Source organism: Anser cygnoides, chromosome 1, assembly GCF_040182565.1.
Source record: "Anser cygnoides isolate HZ-2024a breed goose chromosome 1, Taihu_goose_T2T_genome, whole genome shotgun sequence".
NCBI classification, from domain to species: Eukaryota; Metazoa; Chordata; class Aves; order Anseriformes; family Anatidae; genus Anser; species Anser cygnoides.
This window is the reverse complement of record NC_089873.1, coordinates 87108888-87131154: the sequence shown is the minus strand read 5'-3', so window position 1 is coordinate 87131154 and position 22267 is coordinate 87108888. Positions and strand designations below refer to the sequence as shown.

General features: G+C 39.9%; 1 protein-coding gene across 6 annotated transcripts; it reads left to right on the top strand.

The window, feature by feature from the left end:
- The first annotated feature begins 1599 nt into the window (after positions 1-1599).
- Positions 1600-21977, top strand: LOC106040032 (cell surface glycoprotein CD200 receptor 2-like). 6 transcript variants are annotated; one of them, XM_048071642.2, is made up of 8 exons: positions 1600-1916; positions 2843-3078; positions 6045-6141; positions 7038-7346; positions 8958-9206; positions 10107-10208; positions 11137-11183; positions 12470-21977. In XM_048071642.2, exons 3-8 carry the CDS (start codon positions 6075-6077, stop codon positions 12584-12586), a joined length of 891 nt encoding a protein of 296 aa, XP_047927599.1. In that variant the 5' UTR covers positions 1600-1916; positions 2843-3078; positions 6045-6074; the 3' UTR covers positions 12587-21977. The 6 variants fall into 6 exon arrangements, 5 of the variants coding, with proteins under 5 accessions (XP_047927599.1, XP_047927601.1, XP_013043089.1 ...); XM_048071644.2 differs by lacking the exon at positions 1600-1916 and adding an exon at positions 2401-2749; XR_010833266.1 differs by lacking the exons at positions 1600-1916; positions 2843-3078 and adding an exon at positions 4332-4620 and having other exon boundaries at positions 12470-13739; positions 15229-21977.
- Positions 21978-22267: the final 290 nt, after the last annotated feature.

Genomic DNA, 22267 nt, shown 5'->3' with positions numbered 1-22267 from the left:
CCTCCCCCCCCCCCCCCCCCCCCAATGTTTGCTGACATTGGTGAGAACCACAGATGGTTTGTACCTGGGAAAATCAAGCTGTTGTGTACTTGGAACAGTTTTTTGTTTGTTTATTTTTTGTGGCTTTTGTTTGTTTGTTTTTTTTTTGTTTGTTTTCCAGAGCAAACATCTCTCCTTTCCTGAAAGGAACAGAAGGGGCCTACCAGAGGCTATTCTTACTCCTATACATCCTGTGGTCCTGCTCTCTATTCCCAACATTAGGTTACAGTGCTTTCTGAATAGGTTGGTTGCAAGGCAGCTATGGATGTGAGGTGTACAATTTAGTTCGTATAATAACTTCATGGGACTTAGCTATTTTATAGGTGGGCTGGTGTTAAGAAGGTAAATATTTCTGAAAGGAGACAGGATTCCTACCTGCTTTGTTGAATTACAGCTACTAAAGATAAAAAAGAATACAAACAAAGAGCCAATATACGCATCTGCTGTTTTGCTTGTTTTCCCCCCTGTTAGGGAAAAAAACCACACACTTTATTGTAACATTGATATTGGTATTATTCCACACATTAATATCTTGACAAACAGAGCACATAGACACCACAAACCTGTACCCCACTGTGAAGGATTTTTCAAACCTATTTACCTCCAGGTATAAGTTACCAGAAAATTGTAAATTTGCAGTTCAGTACAAATACTTCATAACTGTTTTGACAGCTCCTTCTATTAGGCTAGTTCTCAACCTTTCAGTAATCCATCTACCCTCTGTTTCCCAGTTCATAGAGAAAGCTAGAAAGCTTTTTTTTTTTCTTTTTTTCTTTTTTTTTTTTTTCCTATTTGGAACTGAATGAAACTGGCTCATGAACTGGATGGGTTGAATTTTGCAGCTAAGAACCATCTGTGGCTTCCACTGATGCCAGAAAGTATGAGATGAACAGGGAGCCTGAGAAGAAATTGCAGCTTCTACAGTCTCTAACAGTGCTAACAATCTTCTGCTGTGCTAGTAGAGGCCTTCATGGGTGCATTTTCAGGGCCAGACTGTCTTTTGGAGAATAAAAATAGCAGAAGGCTGTAAAATCAAACCGAAGTCCCCTCTCCACAGTCCCACTTGCAGTGGCCAGCAGCAGATGGTTAAGGAGGATGGCTCAGGACAGAGCAAGCACACAACCTCCTCCATCCCAAAAATGCATCTCAGTTTCTGAGAATGAACAGCTCTGGGAATATCTACTTGCTGCCCCTTTTGTAATAATTTGTATTTCTTCTGGGGCTTTCAAATTTTGCCTGTATTTTGTAACTTCATTTCTAGATGAGGGACTTGAAGGGTGGATCATTGCTTGGGAGCAACTGAGGACACCAGTTGAGCAGACTCTGTCCCCTGAGTGGGGACTGCAGACCACTCTCAGACCTGCTGCAAAAACTTTTCATAAGCAGCGAATAGGCTGCACAAAAATAGCCCAGGGCTAAGATGCACAGGAAATGCAGAGAGACAGACATTAGCACTGTGTTGTTTCCTCAGATAACTGTTAAAACTGTGATGTCTTGTGGATGGTGTTAAAACTATGAGGAGGAGAGCCCTCCCAGGAGAGCCCCCGGGACTGCAATTTGAACTGCTATGTTATTTATTGCATTTATTTTACCAGCAGGTATCCCAACTTAAAGAGTTGCTCAGGCCCAAAAGGGCAGGTAGAAGTAGAAGGTAGCCTGGGGATGCCCCAGCACCTCTCACTCCAGACCTTGTTGTATGACTGCAGCCTTCTGAGTCATTGTGATGTGGCTAGCAAACACTCAGTATAAGGGCTCCTGGCCTCCCAAGATGACAGCCAGCCCCGTGTAAGGTGTAGAAGCTCACACCTGCAGAAATCAAGCCTGCCTGGACAGCTTGGTTAGAAAGGAGCATGGCACTGAGAAGAGGGACCTTGCTGGTGAGGTGGAAATTAGAACGCATTGTAATGGCTGAAAGCTGCATGAAGGCTCTGGCTGCACTAGAAGTGTGATTTTGGACTTTAAATATGTAGCCTTGCTTTGGATATTCTTTACTGATAGCTTATACTTATGTAAGAAGTGGAAGAGTTGGCAGAGCAGTGTGCACTGGTTCCTCTTCTTCCTGTCCCTTCCTGTCCTCCTCTGCCCAGAGACAGCAGCCGTTGTACAGAATGGGCTTTTGAGGGTCTTTGCTGTACTGTACGATGTGTTTCCAGAGTTATATGTTGCTGATAATGATGGCAGTGGCTACGTGACATTTAAAAATGTTAGTGATGATGACTGATGCACTGATAACTGGTTCTTTATGATCTGTTTTTTTCTTTCTTTTTTTTTTTTCTTCAGTTTGTGTTAAGTACATTTCCATTATGTTGGACTTTGGCTTTTATTTACCCACTTTAAGTTGTTTCGCATAGCTCAGGGCTTGTAGCTTGTTTTTGATGTGTAATATTAGGTAACTTAAGGCTGTGGTTTGTTCTTCGTGTCTGAAAGCAGTTTATTTTCCTGGTTTTAACTGTGTCACATCCTCCTCAGTGGGAACGTACAACCAGATAGTTTATTTTCACTGAGCTGTTTCAGTGGGGCAAGAAGCTATGTCTGTCTGTGAGACAAATCAGCTGCGTGTTGAAGTCTCAGGAACGTCAACGAAAAGAAATTGGTGAACTGTGCAGCTGAAAAGAGGGGCTATCTGGCGTAGACAAATCCCAAGCTGAGATCCTTCTCATGTCTTTGCTTCTGAGCCACTCGTGAGGGCGGAGTGGGAGGGGAGCTCCAGGTACATCAGTGCAGTCCCCTGGTGTGCAGGAGCTGGGACCAGCATCCCAGTTGGACCAAATGTGTGTGCTAACATCTCCCTTCTCTTCCCCAGGCCTAAGAGTATCAGAAGACCAGAGCACACTGTCACGGCTGCTGTTCACCTCCCATGCTGCTCTAGCTGGAGGACTCTTCTCCAGGCTGGTGACTGGGTAACCTCCCCCAGCCTCAGCATTCACAGGGAGGAAACCAAGCGTGAGCGGTGCCGTTCCCCAGCTGGAGCACGGAGGATAGTGGAAGAGTGACGCACACATCGCATGGGCTCGTGCCAGCCACTGCCATCGAGGCTGAGTTAAAATTTTAATTTATTTTAATGTAGTTATTGAGGCATTTTAATTCCATCAAAGGAAATAACACAAGACAATCTGCATATATTCATTTGCTACTTCTAAATGAATTTGATTCAGCTGTGCTTGGTTTCTCCTTTTTTGGGTTTTACTCTGAGGTTTACTTCTTGCTTAGAGGCATAAGTATTCAAGGATTGTGAACCTTAAAAATTGCAATCTAAATTCTGTTTTTCATACATGAATATTTAAACAGGGTAATATTGTCTGTTCTTTCTGTAAGGCCCCCTTCTTAATCATTAATATCTGTTGTTTTGTGCAAATACACCCCATATATATATATATATGATTTGTATGCATTTAAGAAAAGATAGTTCCCTGGGACATATTCCAATATCACAATATGCTGTGTATGAATATTTATAGGTCCATCAAAATTGGTGAATATTGAATTTACTGGTAAGCATTGTGGAGGGCTTTTTTTTTTTTCTTTTTAAAAATACTGGAAAACTATTTGCAAATTGGGTCAACTTTCTGTGCATATTTTTGGCCAAAAATAACATTGTTTGTTTTTTTTGTTAAGAAAAAAATTAAGCTTTTTCATCAACAGCAGCTTTTGCATGCATCATTTATTTAAATTACAAAACCCAGCAACAACCAACCAAACAACTCTTTCAATAGTATTGAATTACACAAAACAAAAAATGTCATTTATGGCAAGGATATTAATTGAACAGAAAATGAAAGTTTGGTAATGTAAGAGTTGCATTGTCAGTTGCGTTTTAGTAGTAGAATATTGACCAATGCGGTTGTATGAGCATTATTTTTGGGTTGCAATGAAAACTTTCCATCTAGATACATAGCTGTTTTGTTAGAATTGTGCAGAAAACCTATCAAGCTGTTGTGTATACATATGAATGTGTATACATATTGCATTGTGTATAAGTACTGTTGCCTCTTGCACTCAGATCACAAATGTTGCTACATTTGTTTTTCCATGCCACAAGTCTGGCATTGTTCTTTTTGTTTCAGCTTGTTTCTTTGTTTGTGTTTTTTTTTTTTTTTTTTCTGTGCACCAAGTGTCCTCACTTGTTATATTTTACATTAAGGATGTATCTTTTAATGTAGCATCATTGCATCCTGTTATTTTTACAGAAATCGATACCAGCTGAGGTTTATTTTTGCATGAGCCCTGTTTGCCTTTCCTCCTCCTCCTCTCAGCGAGTACCACGAAATGCATTTGCATATGGGTGTGAAGAGCGTATGATTATAATAGCCTGTATGTGTCCTGTTGCAACACATGACATTTCGGAATCAAGTATGACACAAAGATACTTGCTAGTTTGGCGTGTATTGGCTTTTGACTTGGGAATGTAAACAACATATTAGTACTTGCCATAGATGCCATAGGATGGAAACATCATTTTCCAGTCATCTCTAGCTGTGGGTGACTAAGTCAGAAAGCGGAGCATTGAAGAGAGACAAATGATGGCAGAAGTGAGAGAATGACAAAAGGATGACCAAGAAGAATATTTGAGGGAATCCAGAGGTGAGTGCTGGAAAATGAGAACTTTGTTGGCAGGTTGGACAGTAACATCAGAAGCCCCCAGGCAAGGTATGGCTACTGTAGTGTTGTGAAACCAGACACACACTCTGGGACCTCTGCTTTATTGCACAGTGGTGGAGGGCACAGCGGTGCATTGGTTGTGAAGCCCTTTGCTGCAACCCTTTGCTGCAGTGGGAGCTGCAGCAGGGTGCTCGTCCACGGTCAGATGCATGTCTTGCGACCTGAGCAGAAGAAGGTGGGAGTTTGACTGTGGGAATAAATATGTATATTTTTCAGTACAGTGTCATACAAGTTTGCCATAAAAAAATTGATTCATTTATGTATGTTACCCAATTGTTGGAAAGTATTAGTAATGTTCCTTGCCACGTCCATGTTCAAGTAACAGCTGAATGGGTTTTCATCAAAATTCTCCGTTGTGAATGATATATATTTTGATTGGAAAGCTTTTGGATAGCATGCGCTTCTGCTTTTTTTCCTGTGAACTGGCAAACTATGGATTTGGATGAAAGCACCATCTCAATCTTACCAATGAGCAGCTGCCGTTTTACCAAAAAGAAGCTAGCAATTTGTAAGATACAGTTTGTTAAAAAGCATACATAGCTAAGGAACAACGTAAGTTATTAAATGCTTCTTCAGTTCACTGTGTCTAAGAAAGCAGGAAACAAACTCACATTTTTGTTCTCTTGCAAGAAGACAGTTGCCTTTTTAGTTTTACTGAAGAAGTGGAATGACCCTTTGAGAATTTAAAAGCAGGGCAAGGGTTATGAGACATTTCTTTAGGTAACTTCCTTCAAATAGTTGAGTCTAGATTCTGAACTTTCCTACACATGCTGTTACCTTGATTTTTTTGAAAGAACTTGTAATATATGCATGTTTTCTATGGCATTTTTTTTTTCATCTTCTGCAGGCAAGTCTACAAAGCAGCACTAAGAGATTTGTAGTTATCTTTGTGCGAGCTAGTTGGCCTGGCCATGAACAGTGAGCAGATAGAGATGACTGGAAAAGGGTGTCAGAGATCCTCTCTCTCTCTCTCTCTCTCTCTCTCTCTCTCTCTGTCTCTCTGTCTCTGTCTCTGTCTCTCTCTCTTTCTCTCTCTTTCTCCCTCCCTCTCCCTCTCTCTCTTTCTCTCCCCCTCTCCCCCCTCTCCCCCCCTTCCCTTTCCCTTCCCTTTCTATTCTTTCTTTTTTTTCCTTTCTTTAGTTTGTTTGTAAATAGTAGTCTTTGTTTGTTTGTTTGTTTGTTTTTGAAGCCCTTTTTACTTTCTCCCTCCAGCATAAGAATAATACTTGACATGGGGTCTTTTTTAGAACTTCTGTTTTCAAAGGAAACAAAGGTTTTACTTTTTGTTCTCTTTGAAGGTATTTGCGTGGCAATTTGTGACTACATGTCATTTCCCTTGCCTTTAGTTTCTGCACCGCTGATTCATTTTGCTAAAGATGGCTCAGACGTGGTCAGTTCTGGCTGCACTCCTTTTCTTGATTTTCAGCCTGGTTGAAGGGTCAGGTAAGTGAGAAAGGTCCAAGCTACAGTCAGCACTGTGTGGTACTCTGTATTACCAACTTGCACATATGCTGACATTTCACAGTTCCCCAGAGGAATTTGCTTATTTTTTAATGTGAGCATGAAGAGTGATGTCACCTCAGATGGCAAAATAATCCTGTGCTTCCCAGAATGGCACAGGGTAATATACCTGATAGGGATCCAAACCACAAATCATCTGAGGATGCATCTTCTGTTCAGCTGGGATCATCAGGAGATCTATGGTTTCTGGCAGAAAAAGCATTTATATATGCCCCGTGTTACATATGAGCCAAGAACTACTGCGCCAAGTGTTTTACCACTGTTACAGGTGTAGTCATCTCCCGGGTTTTACGTAGATTTTAACTAAGGCACCTAATTCAATAACACAGTCTACTTTTTCTAGGACAAAGAAACAAACAAACAAAAAATTTTCTTTCCCTTAAGGGTGAATCTTGGCCTCCCCAATGGGTTTTCAAAGCCTATATTAAAGCAATAGGAAACTGCTGACCAAAAACAGATGAAGGACTTGTAGCTCATCAGCATATATCATGTACCTGCACAGTATCCACAGAGGAAAGACACCTTTTCCACTGCATTTCCAGTCTTCAAAGTCAGTGACAGCAGGAAGCAGGACCTGGAAATTGAATATGACTTATATGTGGCTGCACAGAGCAATATGTCCCTGAGGCTGCCAGTACAGTAAGAAAGTAGAAATTTTAAAGTGTGGTGAAGCCAAGAGCCATGCCTATGCTTTGATGAAGGCTGTAACATCATTTTTAACTTTTAACATTTCTTTTCTTTCTCTTTTTTTTCCTCTTTTTTCTTTTTTTTTCCTCTCTTTTTTTTTTTTTTTTTTTTTTTGTTTTCTTCTTATGTAGCTTATAACATTGTGAATGTGGAGGCTGGCCATGAGGCTGTGTTGACTTGTGCTTCTGTCTCCAAACTGTATTTGATAATGGTGACATGGGAGAAAAAATCCAACGCTTCCTGCTCTTTGGCCTATAGAAATGATCTCAACGAGACAAGAAAGTTAAACTGCAGTGAGAGGATGATGTGGAAATATACACCTGACAGGGACCCTGCTCTTCGTATTTACCCCGTGAACCTGAGTGATGAGGGAAATTACACCTGTGAAATTGCCAGTGATATGGGGAATTTTCATTTTTCCTCTTCTCTGTCTGTGATAGGTAAGACACACCTAGTGTTTTTTTGTAGTTGGATGGAGATAAAAATGATTTGATTTGCTATTAAAAGACGAAATTCATTTTGGATGTATGCTGAGATTGTAAACAAAGTAGTAACTTGATTCAGTTGGACTGGCTGTTTGGAGAGGGGAAGGAGGCATGCAGACTTATAGAATAGGACTGGGCTGTTTTAAGGATAATATTTTTTTTCCGTTCTGACTCACGAACAGGCAAAGATGTACCAAATGCACCACTCTGGGTAGTTTCTGAGGTAGTTCTTCGGGCATAACACAGGATTTAAATGTTGTGTGAATGTTCCCATAACCAGGAGTACACACTCTTGCTTAAGTTAATGCAAATAGAAGATATTAAATAAATATTACCACTTTAAGCTGAGCAGGAGGATGCCGAACCAAAATTCACAGTGCACACAATGTATATTTTGTGTGGGTAAGAGCCAAGTAGGAAAGAAGTGAGAGTTTCAAGACATTATGTGGAAATATTTCACTCTTACAGAAACACTGAAAATTGTCTGTAAGGCTGCATCACTAAAATAAAAATGAAACTAGGCTATTTTCAACCTAGGCAGGAACAAAAGTGTGTTAGGAAACGTAACCAATATATCACATAATCTTTCTCAGATTGGTAAATTTTCTGTAGGTTTCCTTAAATTTCAAGAAACATTTTACTGTGAGAGAATTTTGTATTCTGGTTATATTAGTCAAATTTTAGTGATGCTCAGAAGGTTTATGGAAAATTTATTCTGTAAATCAATAATTGCTACTGTTAGTTTTTGTCCCTTGAAGTTTTTTCTTCTTCCTTGCAGGGTCTTGCCTTTCTAATAATGCCTTAGACATCGTCCAAGCCTTTGCTTGTTTTGTCAGATGTAGAATATGAATTGTTGGGCTTTAGGTAGAATAGTTCTCGTCCAATTCCTCCTTTCCCTCCAGACTGTCAAATTCTTGATTCTACCTCTATTCTAGCCTATATATCTAATTGTAGATTCTACCTTCAATTAGATATAAGGCAGAAATTCTTTACTCTGAGGGTGGTGAGGCACTGGAACAGGCTGCCCAGAGAAGCTGTGGATGCCCCATCCCAGAAGGTGTTCAAGGTCAGGTTGGATAGGGCTTTGGGCAACCTGATCTAGTGGGAGATGTCCCTGCCCATGGCAGGGGGTTGGAACTGGGTGGTCTTTAAGGTCCCTTCCAAGCCATTCTATAGTTCTATATGTTTTAGCTATAACTTCAGTAAGCTGCTTTTTATTTATTTATTTATTTTCAGTAGGTACACTGCTATGGTTATAAATCTACATTTAATCCAGCTCTATCATCCCATCTTCTCCTGTTACATCTATAGTAATCTTCTGGAAAACATGAGGAAACAATACTTTTAAATGCAGCTAGCATATTTTAGAGATATTTATTTACCTTGGACTTTGATGTATTTTTTTTTCCCTAAAGATGATTGGTGCTAATATTCCAAATTATTTTAAAATGTCTTGGATTGGCCATGTAAACTAAAAAAATACCACCTATTCTTCTGATTCTCAGTTGGAGACTTTACCCTGAACTAGAAATAACAATTGTGGTCTTTTTTCTTCTTCTTCTGTAGTCCCTCCTACAGTGACTCTGACCTCTGACAAGAGCAGAGTGGCTGTCTGCCAAGCTGCTGCTGGAAAGCCAGCTGCCAAAATCTCCTGGATCCCTGCAAGTAATAACAGCTCTGAGGAAGAATTCAAACACGGCAATGGAACAGTGACCAGAGTCAGCTACATTGGCTGGGTCAACAGCACGCACACCACTGTCACCTGCCTGGTTACCCACCCAGCTCTGAACCAGAATCTCTCCCTAGATCTGTCATGTAAATAATATCATTCAGTAATTGCTCATCATCATGCTTTTGTGATTCTTTGTGTTTTTCTATGAAGCTGTTTCAGCTTAATCCCAGGGTTTGGTAAATTGGTTAGTGGGCTGAAAAGCCAAAGTTCTTGTACATATTGATAGAAAAATTACTAATTTAATCAACTGAAACCAGTTGATGGCATGATATGGGGAAGCTTCCAGTGTGAGCTTACTAGTATCCCTATTTATTTTACAAGAGTTCCTCCTTCTGTTTCAGTGACCCTTTTTAATCAGTAATGATGGAAAAGTTGCTCTCCACAGTAACTGTGATGCAGTTCACTAATTTTTACATGAAACTTTTAACCCCCAGAGCTGAATTTTGTCCAGCTCCCCACTGGAAAACTTCTTGGAGACTGTGTGTGACTTGATCAATCTTTCTCAGGGCCAAAGGTAGTAAAGGGTAAAATTCAGCTTCTCAGCTGTCTGTGCTGGATCTGATATAGGTTTCTACCACTAAAATTTGTAAGAACATTTAAATAGGTGTTCATATCACCAAAATATCTCAGCAGAGGCATGAAGGACAGAAATCAAGATAGACGAGCCATTAATTACAGTGTTCTGCAGGGTTGTCTAGTTAGTTCTGTTGATGCAGTACTAATACAGTTTGAACAAGGGAGACCATGCAGACACATGGGTTCAAAATGAAAGTATGTTTGTCTACACATAACTGGATGTGTGAAGTAGTTCCTATTCCTGGTTGGTGTCTAGACATCTCATCTATCTCTCACAGCTCATTGGTGTTGTGGGGGTAGAGCATTAGGTCTCCTTTCTGGTTAAGATATATGCCAACATGTCAGTGTTGTAGTCAGTGGATACTGACATCTAGTTCTGTAACTAGCTTTCTTTTCTCATCTCTCAGACTCTTCCTCCAGGCTTCACTATCCCCTGGTGGCACTGCCTGCAAGTGTTGCTGCTATGAGTGGTGTTGGTGTGCTTTTATGCTTAATTTTCACGTTCAGAGGTAAGTCATTTGATGAGTCTGAAATGTTTTACAATTATTTCATGTCTGACTACTTGCAGGTACTAGGACATGTACATTATTGTTGAGAGTGGGTTGGGAGGAAAGGACTGAGGAAAATGTCCACACGGGATGCATTGACCCTATGGAAAAGTCCTAACAAAAGAGGAGACAGAACTTTAAAACAAGCTCAGATTTTCGTAAGAGCCATTGTTGTTATGCTATTAATGTATTACGTGTACAGCAGAGAGTTACCCAGGAAGAAAAGGATAATTGCTGAGAGTAGGGTGGGTCTTGAGTATTTAGAATTTAGAATGATCATTCTGTATTTACTAACATAAAAACTCAATATATAAGAAAGAAGTGTTCACAAACTAGTCTAGACACCAGTCTAATGACTAGTTTCAAAAAATCCTTCCTCCACTCCATATGCTGTTTCCATCAGCAGTCATAAGTTTTCCCTTAAGCAAATGTAAGAATAGGTCAAATGTACATGCTTCCCTCTGGTACAATCATAGTTTTTCAGGCTGTGTAGATTTCACGGTCTTTGAGTCAACTCATAGTGGTCATTGAGTCAGTTCAGTTGACTCAATGCCCTCCCACTCTTGGAGTTAAGTAAGATGGCTGTGATGGGGTATGGATGGAGTAAAAGCCTGAGTAAAGGCTTAAAATGGAAGGAAGAGAGGTCCCTAGCCCATCATGTCCCCTAAGAAAAGTACACCTGAGTCAGTTCAATCATGTCTCCCAGGGAGACCAAAACTTTCAGTGAAGGGAAAAATAAAACAATAGTGTATTCAGGAGCAGGGCATAAAAGGTGAGAACTTAACAAAATGAGAGCAACTATTTCAAAGATAGTCCTTCAGCTGTTGAGGGCAGTACATAACAAGTTTGCACCGTGTCCCCTCAAACCATTTTGATTTCCTACTTCCAGCTTTCCGCTTACGTAAATTGGCACATGGGCCACCAGTACCGGTTGCAGTAAGTGGGCTTTTATTTTTGTATGTGTGTACGCTCTGGTGTTTCTTTATTTGTTTTTGTTTGTTGTTTTCTTCACTCAAACATTTAATTTCATTGCAATATGTGTCTGCTCTGAAAAAACTTCTGTTTCTCTCTGTTTGTGCTTGGAGAAGGGGAATGAGGAACCGTGTGTCTGGAAGGGTGTTTATTATTTGGATGGTCCTAACTTCATTACTCAGAATATCTGAGTAATTGCATAAGCACTAGATGGAGAATGGAGTAGTGCATTTCCTGCCTAAGAATACTATAAATTAAATTTGCAATGCCAAGGTTTAAACTGAATTTTAGATCTTCCCAATGTTAATGTGTTCACAACTCGGCTTCACGGAGTAATCTTAACTCTGATCTTTTCCTTAAGAATGTGTATTGCCCTTGACGACAGAAATCTGCGTGATTAAAGATGTGATGAAAACAGGCAGGCATTTACATGGAGGGAAACGGTTGCAGTTCCTTATGCTGTATTAGCTATTTTAGCAACACAAACAGCTATGAAACTTTTATATTTTAAGTTGCAGTTCAGACACTCAGGAGCTAGGAAACAACACTGTTAAATTTGCCACTGCAACTTTTATTTCCTCACTAATTCCAGGGTGTCCTGATACATATTTAACAGCATGATAATATGCTTCTCTTTCCTCAGGGCTTCTGCCTCATTTAATGTACTGAAAGAGCAATTATTTCATATTTTGTTTTCTGCTCACGGTGGAATTAATGGCTGTGTGCCTTGTTTGTTGCAAACTAGTCAAACAGTGCTCTGAAGCCAGAATGATTAATTTCCTGATATGCTCTTCTATGGCATTCAGCAGAATTTGACTGACAGGAGTGGGAGCTGCTGAGGTCAAAGTCAAAAGCTTCCAGTAATTTTAGGTACACTGGAATGCCTGTGGCCTGACCTTTTTTTTTTTTGTTTGTTTGTTTTGTTTTGTTTTCTCAGAGAAGTTAGCATTGTTCGTTGTGATCTATTTTGCTGAAAATACTGACTTTTCAAAATTTGTTTCCAATCTCATTAAGAAAAAGAGGTTCAGAAGGTTGTCTTGTTTAGACTTTGTGAATGCACTTGTTTCTCTCTGATGGTTCAGGTTTCACCCTATGCACCCTACTCCTTTGCTTCAAGGTTCCTTTGCAAAGCTACGGCTGCCTGCTAGTTTTCTTCCGGGCTTGCTTTTTTGTTTGGCCTCTGTAGATACGATGGTTCTACAAAATTCTACAATATAATATAATGGTACATGTTTTTCTTTATATTGCAGACTGAGAACTTCAGGTCCACACCATCACATAAAAACACACCTGAAGTCAACCCTCATGTCTCAGAAGAGAATATCTATCAGAATTATGGAGCAGGAAATAAATTTATGAACTATTAACAATGTAGGCATAAGTGGTCTAATACCAGCTCAGCTATTAATGGTACAGTTACTTGAACTTGTTCTTGAACTAACAAATCTCAGATCTCATGCATAGCAGGCTAGCAGAGTACTCACATACTCAATGCTGTCCTAGAAAAGCCTTTGTCCTTCCCAACCTGAAGACGGTCAAGGGAGCAACCTGCTTTAGTAAATGATTCCTCTCTTCCTGTAAATATCAGAACAACTCTCGAAATACTTGCAACTTCTAAAGACTGACTTGGAAAAACACACAATTTTTTTTTTTTTTTTTGGAAAATGGACTTTGAGGCATGTGCTGTTTTCCCTCAAATCAATAATTGACATATTTTTGTGACCGAGTAAGACTGCTGGTGAAAATGTAGCACCTCTGTGTAGTCCATTTTAGTGACTGGATTCTCTTTGCAATTCAGTGCTGGAAACCAGAAAGTGACACAAGGGACCCTGAAAAGGCCAAGAAGACCTATCCAGCAGAAATGCAGAAATAAGACTTTTTTCTAGATAGATAGTTACATATTACAGATAAATATCTAGTATTTCTTTTTTTTTTCCTTTAATATATCTCTTTTTCAATTAAACTTTCTATTTGCATTGATAATGGCAGAAAAAAAGCAAATTTGAATTTGTACTTGATATGAAAATGAGAAATAGCAATGAGCAATTTTCTAAGATTAATTTAAAAGTAAAAATATAAATATGCAAATATTTATCTCAAATTATTCCTGGGGCTATTTGAGTAACTCTTTACTGACCAGATCACACCCTGGTTTTAAAGAGAAGAGCAGTGTTAAGTTGTGAAAAATGCAGATGGTGTGCATGTTTAAAAAAACACCAACAACTAATCAAACCACTTATTTCTTCTTATCTCCCTGTTCCCAAGCTGAAGAAAACCACAGATTGTTTGATAATTTCAGTTTTCATAAGTCAGGCTTGTGAAACCTTTTCCAGGCACTAATATAGCACTAAGTATGAAGTAGGCATGAAGATCCCTCAGTGCCTTTCAATTGCATTTCACTTTATCAGCTCTAAATAGACAAGGATGAGCACCTACTGACACTGCTCCAGGCTTTCCTTTCAGTCGCATCAGAAGAGCATGATGAGCAACTCCCTGGCGCATGACAAGTGCCTACAGAAGGTAGTCCATTCATCCCTGTTGTGTAATTCAGTGTAGCCATTCTTGTGGTGTTAAACGTCAGTGGTGGGTTACTGTCTCAGAGCTGTGTACAGCTTCTTCATGTCATCTGCTGGGAAGGAGATGCACCTTTCCATGTATACAGCCTCTGGGAGAAATATGTGACAGCTAGCTTGAAATTAGTGAAAACAGGTTTTCAGTGATTCTAGTTAGGAAAAACGTTCAGTAGCTCGAGTGAAATTCACAGCTGAGTGTAAGGGAGTGGTTTCCCAGTTCTGCTGGTCTGTAGTTGGCAGTGCATAATGAGCACAATCCAGCATCCTTTTTTGTTCTTCGTGTCAACCTGGACCTTTCACAGCCAGGGTGCTGTCAAGGAGTCAGTTGTGTCTGAAAGCCCCTGAAATAGGGAAAAGATCTCATGTTTCTTAGGGAATAGCCTAGCTGGGTCTAAACCAGGGTTTCTACAGCTGCTGCAATTTGAGTCTGTCTTATTCAGAAGCTGGACCATTGCAGCCAGACATCAGGATGATATAGTTGTCAAACTGAGGAGAGTTAGGCTATGGAGCAATCTGGTTTTGATAATCATGGTGCACAGGTGTTGTGATTTTAAGGGTGCAAAGCAAGAACTTCTCATGGTCCCTTTGCACCATGTGAAATGTTGAACAGTAAGAGCTAAAGTAGACATAGGAAATAAAACTTAGGGAGGTGATTGTGTTGGGGAAGCGCTCTGGAGAATCTCCATTGTAACAGTTACCCATGGCAGAGAAGCATGGTTTCCATGTCCATGATTTTATTTTCCCTTTTAAATTATATTTGGTGGAATTGGTCCAGTCACCTGCAACATGTCAACATTTCCACTGACCCAGAAATTCTGAGGAGACTTTGTTTTGGATATGCTAACACACAGTGCTCTGGCAATGAGATAGGTCCTTTTGTGCCACAGGTATGCAGTGAAATGGGTTCTCCAGGCAGTTCCACAGCTCTAAACAGCCATGCTGATGATGGTTTATCTTATTTCTTATTTCTGGGACGGCCCAAGAGCCACTTCAGCTGCAGCCTCTCAGAAAATTAACTTACAGCATGGTGGCCTGGTCAGGCTGCAATTGTCACCTGTTCTCCGCCAACAAAAAGCTTGTTATCAGCCCACAGCTCAGCCAAAGCCACATGTGGCAGGTGTCAAAAGGCCTCAGCTGCCTAATTGTCACATCTTCCTTCTGCAATAAAATTGGCCCTCGAGCTTTTCAAGCTTGCTGTGTAAGATTAATAAAACTTATTAGGGCAAAGAGAATAATACGGCTGGTGGAGGTGATTGCAAGAAGGGCTGGGACATGAATGGGGCTTCTAGGCAGAGCATAATAATTGACCAATCTCACTTAATTTTCTGCTCATCTTTTGTATGCATTGAAGTTGTGGCACAAGCAGTAGGCAATTTTGGATATGGGGTTAATTTCTTTGTAGCTATGTGAAATTCACAGGAGCTTTTTGACCACAGGAGTGTGTACTACTACATACTATGTACAACTATCCAAGCTGTCAATGGGTGGTAACTGTTCGAGTGGACCTATCAGCGCTTCTAAGGGCATCATCATTGAAAGGAGGAAGATGGGATGAGCCAAGCAATGGGCCTGTGAGTGTGCTCAGGAAAGAAGCCCTTGGTGCTTGGGAGAAGAGACACAGGTCTGTGATCAGGAAAAAAGCCCTTGGTGCTTGGGAGAAGAGACACAGGTCTGTGAGGTGAGCAAATTTGTGTGGAAGCAGTGAGAGGAAAACAGGGAAGGGTGTAGAAGGGGTTGACAGAGGGGATCAAGACAGCTAGGGTTTAACAGAGAGCAAGCATGATGGGTTGTTGCAGCTTGATACTTTATACTGCGACTAATTGCTTTTTCTATTCACTCTGGCTGTCACTGGGTACCTTAACTTCTGACCATGACTGGTGAAAGACAGTTTTTTGTCATATGGGAAGCTCTTCTCTCAGGTTTTGTAATGGGGAAGTCATATTGATGTCAACCAAAGAGTCCAAATTGTGTATTTTAACTCTTGCAGGAATTTGGTCTGGAAAGTAATCAACTTAAGGATGCTTTTATGATTATATTAACTGAGTTTTTTTTTTCCCTCCTTATTTGCACTTTTGGTATTTTTAAATAGATTTTATCTATGTGAAAAGCAAATTTAAGCAAGGTGAAAGTTTTAGATTGCAAATTTCCATGTATTCTAATTGTGAAAATGGCTAGAGAAATGCTGACTTTTTTGAATAATTATTGTGAGAGAGCTTCTGAAAGGAGATGGGCATTGGAATGAGCTATTAGCACTTTCTGACAAAAAAATATGGCTGGGAGTGTGAGGATATGATTTTTATAGTAGCAAAACTAGTCCCTTATGGGGTGTAACCTGCAGATGAGCAAGTGGCAGTTATAGTTCAGAAACTGTGCTTCCAGAGAAAGTGCCAACAAAATTGAATGCAAGGTGCATTTTTTGTGTTTTATTTTATTTGATGTATGTAAGTTCTGTAAATAAGAGGTGGGGGATTGACCAAGCTGTATGCGTTCAGTCTGTCCCTTTCCTCCTGTGTAACTCTCTGTACAATATTTACTCCCCAAGAGCAGTCCTGTTGCTTCCTCTGTCCTGTTCCAGCTGCTCAGTAAGCACACACTGATGTGCTGAATAATGCTGAATACAACGGGTGTCGGATGACTCTATTCTCTTCATCAGTCTCCAGAAATACTGAGCCTGGAGATCTCCTGCTCCAGAGCTGTTGCAACAGCTCTTCCTTGCCACTGCTGTTTCAGGTTGACTGTTTAGTTAAATTATAGAGTTGACAGAATGTCACTTGTGCTTTTTAGCACTAGATGATTGTGGCTGGAAAGTCTCCTGTTTGTTGTGTGGACTCTCACTCATAATGTTTATAGGGCACTCTTGGTAATAGTGATGATGTCTACTTTCTGATTCATCTATGAGCAATTTATCTTTTGGTAACAGCAGATGTTGCAAAACTGTGGTGCAGTTCTTTATTCTCATTCTGTTCACTGAATTTGGAAGAAAACAATAGCTGAGAAAATGTTGAGTTTAGAACCTCAAAAATTGGCATGCAATCTCAGATTATGATTAAGCTTTGTTTTAAACCCCAATTTTCAATATCAGGACTGAAATGAAGAAGATAAATAATATTTTTCTGCAGATTTTGGAAATGAGGCAAATATCCTACAGGTATTTGTCAGTTCAGTGAAAAGCTGTTTCTATGTTGGTTTTTCTTCCAGTTGTATTTTTTGGTCAGTTTTTTTTTTTTTTTTGTATCATTTGTCATAGCTTTTCTTCTCTGATGAGAAAATACTACTTTGCTTGTATATCCTAATTACTGTAACTCCTGTGGAATACTGTCTTGCTGTTTCTTTTTTTTTTTTTTTTTTTTTTGTGTTGATGTTAATTTGTGGACTTGTCTTCAGCTACTTGGCTTGCTGTCCACAATATGTATGCATCTTTCATGCGCTGGAGGTCAGTGGAGAGAACGTGATTTATCCAGGTGGAATATCTATCACATTTCCTATCAACTCTCTGTCCTGGAATAGTCCTGGAGTAGTTAGTTTGTGTTTGTGCTCTTAATGTTGTGTCTTAAAGCAATTGCCCACTTTGCTCTTTATTTCCTGAGAGTTGTCTCACCAGTGCTCTGATGCACTAGTTTTCTCAGTTTATTGATTTTAATCTTCTCCAATGATTTTACCATCCAGTTCTCTTTCCTCCTTTTTAGCATCAAAGGCAATTTCATTCTCTATTCAGTTGCTTTAGTAGGTACTAGTTCCTCTCAGTGAATTAAAAAAAATATATATATATATACACATATTATTATTTTTTTGGTTAAAACAATATGTTTCAAACTGTGATTTGCTTTGCAATTTACTAGTGCATTTCACTGAACTGGTAGACATACTTAATCCAGGTCTCCTCGATTTTATTGGCCAATACAAAGTAAGAAATTAATCTCTCTCTTTATTGTAAACCACTGCTGTGCTTCAATGCCTACAAATCCAAGCTTACCTGCCAAATCCAAATGTGTAGTATACATCATTTTATATGACCTTGGGTGATGTCTGTCTTGGATTATTCTGCAAAAACTTCATGGACAAATTATTTTTTTGACTCCATAGTTTCCATATTGCTTTGTACCACTCAATCACAGCAACAGGGATCCAGGAAAGCTCAGAGAAACTAAACAAGCATTTATCATTGAGGCTTTTGAGACAAACTCAGTTATCAGTGATTTTACTTAGTTCAGACACAGAAAAAAGCACCTCTGATACAATGTCATACTTTTTTTTTTTCTTTTTTTGAATGGGACTATAACTGTGTCTGTTGCTTACACTGTTGAAAACGCTTGTTGAAAACAAGAAATTGTGGTCCTAGCTCCATCACAGAAAACAGATGCTATTTACTTGATTAATAAGCAATAATATTTTCAGAAAAAGAGGCAAATGGTATTACAAACCACAGACTTCTTGTGCATTTACAAACATGAAGCTTTTCCCCAACAACAGTAGAGACAAACAGCATAAGGAAGATTTTTGCTCCACTTCCTCCAGATTCCCTTTCTTGTCATTATCAAGCTATCACTGTGTCTGCTGCTTGGTTTCCCATGTATTTTCTGGTTGTTTTGATGATGATATCAAATCCGCTCGCGCAGAGTATAACACAGTACCCAGAGAAGCTTGTTGGAGTTCCTGCTTCAGACTATAGCCAGTCTGACTTTGCTCTGACTCCTCATTCCTGGTCTTTTATTTTTCTGTGAAAACTTGTGTTATTCCTTGTATTATAGCACTGATTCTAGCTCCCATGCCCTGATGATATTTAAGTTGGATGCTCAGTGTAAGAATTTTGAAACAGCCAGAGATTGTTCATTATCTCTTGCTGCATGAGAAGTAATGCAATAGATTATTCCTTTCATCAGGATCTACTGGGATATCTGACCTGAGTCTCACCAGCTACAGTCAGTATCTTTGGTGACAAGGGTCTTGAAAATCCTGAGCAGGTTTCCCAGGAGTCTGATGGGTAATTTGCCTCACAGTTGCAGAGGTTGTAGCAAAACCTCTGTATCTTGTTCTTTGTCTCACAACCAGGAAATGTCTGCAAAACCTTTCCAAGGTGCAAGTACAATTGCTGTACTCCTCCAAGCAAAGCTTCCCATCCCTCGGTCTTTTATTTGAAAAAGAAACTAGGCTTTCAATGCAAAAGCATCTTGCTTGTAGATGTTCCTTGTTTGCATGTGTTTATATTAATGTTATATCAGCAGCTGATATTTTGTAGATTCTTTCTTAAGTTTAAATGCTACAAAACCTTCTGCCAAGTAGATCCTACTGTCTGTCTTAGTGCATCAAGGAAAACACAAATATAAAAATTTAATTCATTTTCAGAAGGACAATCATTTTGCTTTTCCAGGTGATAATGCTGTCAACTGCCAAACAACTCTTCAAGAAATACTTAGTATTAGAGCAAGTCTGGGATCTCATTTACTACAAAAATTCCCACAGTGTGTTGTGCAGAAATCACTTTACTGTGCCCCAACTTAAAATAGAGAGGGACAGCTGATTGCCTGTGACAGAGGACATTGGTTTGTGTTCAGGATGGGCAGGGGAAGGTGGTTTTGTTCTTCACTGTTCTGTGTTCATCTGCAAGAAAGATTTTACTAACGTGACTGTTATTTGTGCTAGTCCACCAGACTATGGTCAGAGGCAGATGAAGAATAGGTACCCGAAAAGGTAGGTTTTTATAGGCAGATAAGAGCAACACTGCTTTTCCTTGCTGTGATGAGGTATTACTGGACCTCCCGCTCTGTCTTGGTGCCTTTGCCAGCAGTTATCTCTCCCAGGGTATGGGTGGCAGAGACTGGCATATACATCCAGTTCTATACTTCTCAGTTTTATTCTACATTATTTTTGAAAGCCTAAGACATGGGCTGGGATGCCTCTTAGCAAGTATTAACCTCAGCTATTTCCTTCCAAAAACGACAAACAGGCAGATAAGCAGCAGAGGAAGATACTGCTAGAGCCCTTTGTTAGGAATGGTCCTCTATAAGATACATACTGAAATACTTCAGGCTGTTGCATCAAGGTATCACCTGAGCATGTCATTTGGGATGGTGGTTGGGAGACAGATATAGCGTGTTCCTGCAGAATAGATACTTACCAGCACAGGGATGCTCTGGTGAAACAGAGTCCCAGTAAAATGCTTGATGAATAATCAGAAGAATCACCCTTTTTATCAAAGGAAATGCCTTCCTCTGCTTCACAAATAAAAGTTTTAATCTGATGATGTTGGATATATCATGGTCTCATTTACACACATGGGTGGAGACTGGAGGCGGGAAGAGAGATGGTGGCCTTTTGTCTTACTACAAAGAGCCTAATGTTCTTTGTAGTAAGATTTGCCTTCAGGAATCCCAGGCCCCTAAGATCAGTGGGAAACTGCAGCAAGGAAGGCTGGCTCTCAGTAGAGGGGGATCAGGTTGGGGAACAGTTAAACTATCTGGACACGCATGTGCTGTGGGGATTGGCTGGTGTCATTGTGAGGCTGCTCACGGTTGTCTGAAAGATCATGGCCTGGGCTGCATGAAGCAAATGTTTCTCCTACCTTCCAGAAGGGAAAAAAGGATGATCCAGGGAACTACAGACCAGCCAGCCTCACATCGATCCCTGGGAAGAGATGGAGCAAATAATCCTGGAAAAAATTTCCAAACATACTCAGGACAAGAAGGTGGCAGGGGGAGGTCAGTGTGGATTTATTAAAGCGAAATTGTATTTGAACAACTTGTTATTTTTCTATGATGGGATGAATGGCTTGGCGTGTAAGGGGAGAATGCTGGATGCTGTTTATTCTGACTCTAGCAAGGCTTTTGAGCTGTCCCTCATAACATCCTCATAGACAAACTTACCGGAAAAGTGAACAGGGAGGTGGACTGGAAACTGACAGGCGAGACAGGCTGTGATCAGCAGTACAATGTCTGGCTGGAGGCCAGTCCCTAGTGCTATACCACAGGTCGATACTGGGTCTGATGCTGTTTAACATCTCCATTAATGACCTGGATGCTGATGCATCCTCAGCGAGTTTCTAGTTCATACAACACTGGCAGGAGTGGTTGATGAACCAGAGGGTTGTGCTGTTATTCAGGGGAACCTCAAGACACTAGGAAAATGGGTTCAACACAAAGCTCAACAAAGGGAAATGCCAAGGACTTTGTTTGAAAAGTTATTTGTCTGTGCCTAATAAATATTGCCCATGGATGTATGTTTCTCTCGTGTGTTTCTGGGTGGGAAAAACGAATGCACTGCTGGATAGGATGAGCAATCAATGCCTGCATGTTTAGAGTTGTGCAGTGTGCTTCCAGACAGTCAGTTTTTTTCTTGTAACTGAGCATTTTTTTTACCAGCGTGGCAAGTTGCTGCACATAAACTCCTTGCTTTAGCTGAGACCCAGTGATGCTTCAGTTGAACAGGACTTCCACATTGTTTTTGAGAAGAGGTTAGAATAGGAAGATACTTGGGCTTCAAAAATATTTACAACATTTACCCACTACTGAAACTTTTAAAAAGAAATAAAGCTTTAACAATGATAAGTCTCATTCACTAACAGAGCTGTAGTAGGAAAGAGGATGCTGTAAACATAGACTCCACATACTGAGGCATTTTATGCTGGTGATACATCTCTAGATCTTCTCACTTTAATCTTATCACTCTGTACTGAGCTATGAAAATTTAATTTCCACTTGCTCTATTCTCTCTGCTGGCAGTACATACTACTAAGCCAACAAAGGTAAGTGCTTTTTGAATTGATTTTTGTCTGACTGCTGCCACAGTCCCAACAGTGTTTATATGCCATAGTGTAGTGTTTGTATCTGGCTGTATTTGCATTTTTGATTTACATGTGTAAGGATGAAAGAGAAATTGTGTAGGAAAAAAAAACAACACTAAAATCCTTTCTATACTAAATTTGTCATATAGGAAGTATACAACCCTCTCTTCTGTGCAAAACAAGTGACCCCATGCAGAACACTGCTTAGTTCAGAAACACATTGCTTGTACTCACTTCATCTCTTGTGCAAGAGGAGTGTTGTGTGGAAAAACGATGAGTGAGCCAGTTACTGAGAAACTCAGGTTTGGATGCTTGCCTTTGTCCTCAACTTGCTTGAAATATTCAAATCAGACAGATTAGAATCAAACAACAGAAATTAGTGCACTGTTAGAGCTGCCTCCCTCATCGGACAGGTTAGTGCCTGCAGAGCTGTGATACCTTCATGGGCACTGCCTGCTTCCAGGTCTGAATCTCTACCAGCTGCACTTGCTGTCACATTCTTTATCACTGTCATGCTTGTATGATCAACAGTGGTCTATTTCATGGTGATACATACAGCAAAAATAAAATTGTGCACACGTATGCAAACATCTTTATGTGGCTACGCATGTATGTTTTTCTACGTGCATGTGAAGCTGTGAATATACACAGAAAATGTTATATTTTTTTCCTTGAGAAATTAGTTTCTTAATTTCCCA

Bases quoted from the DNA above. Each gene is read 5' to 3' on its own strand.
- LOC106040032 (XM_048071642.2), top strand. From the start codon at position 6,075: ATGGCTCAGACGTGGTCAGTTCTGGCTGCACTCCTTTTCTTGATTTTC. The intron at 9,207-10,106 runs GTAAATAATATC...CTCATCTCTCAG, and splicing joins TCTCTCCCTAGATCTGTCAT to ACTCTTCCTCCAGGCTTCAC. The intron at 10,209-11,136 runs GTAAGTCATTTG...TCCTACTTCCAG, and splicing joins CTTAATTTTCACGTTCAGAG to CTTTCCGCTTACGTAAATTG.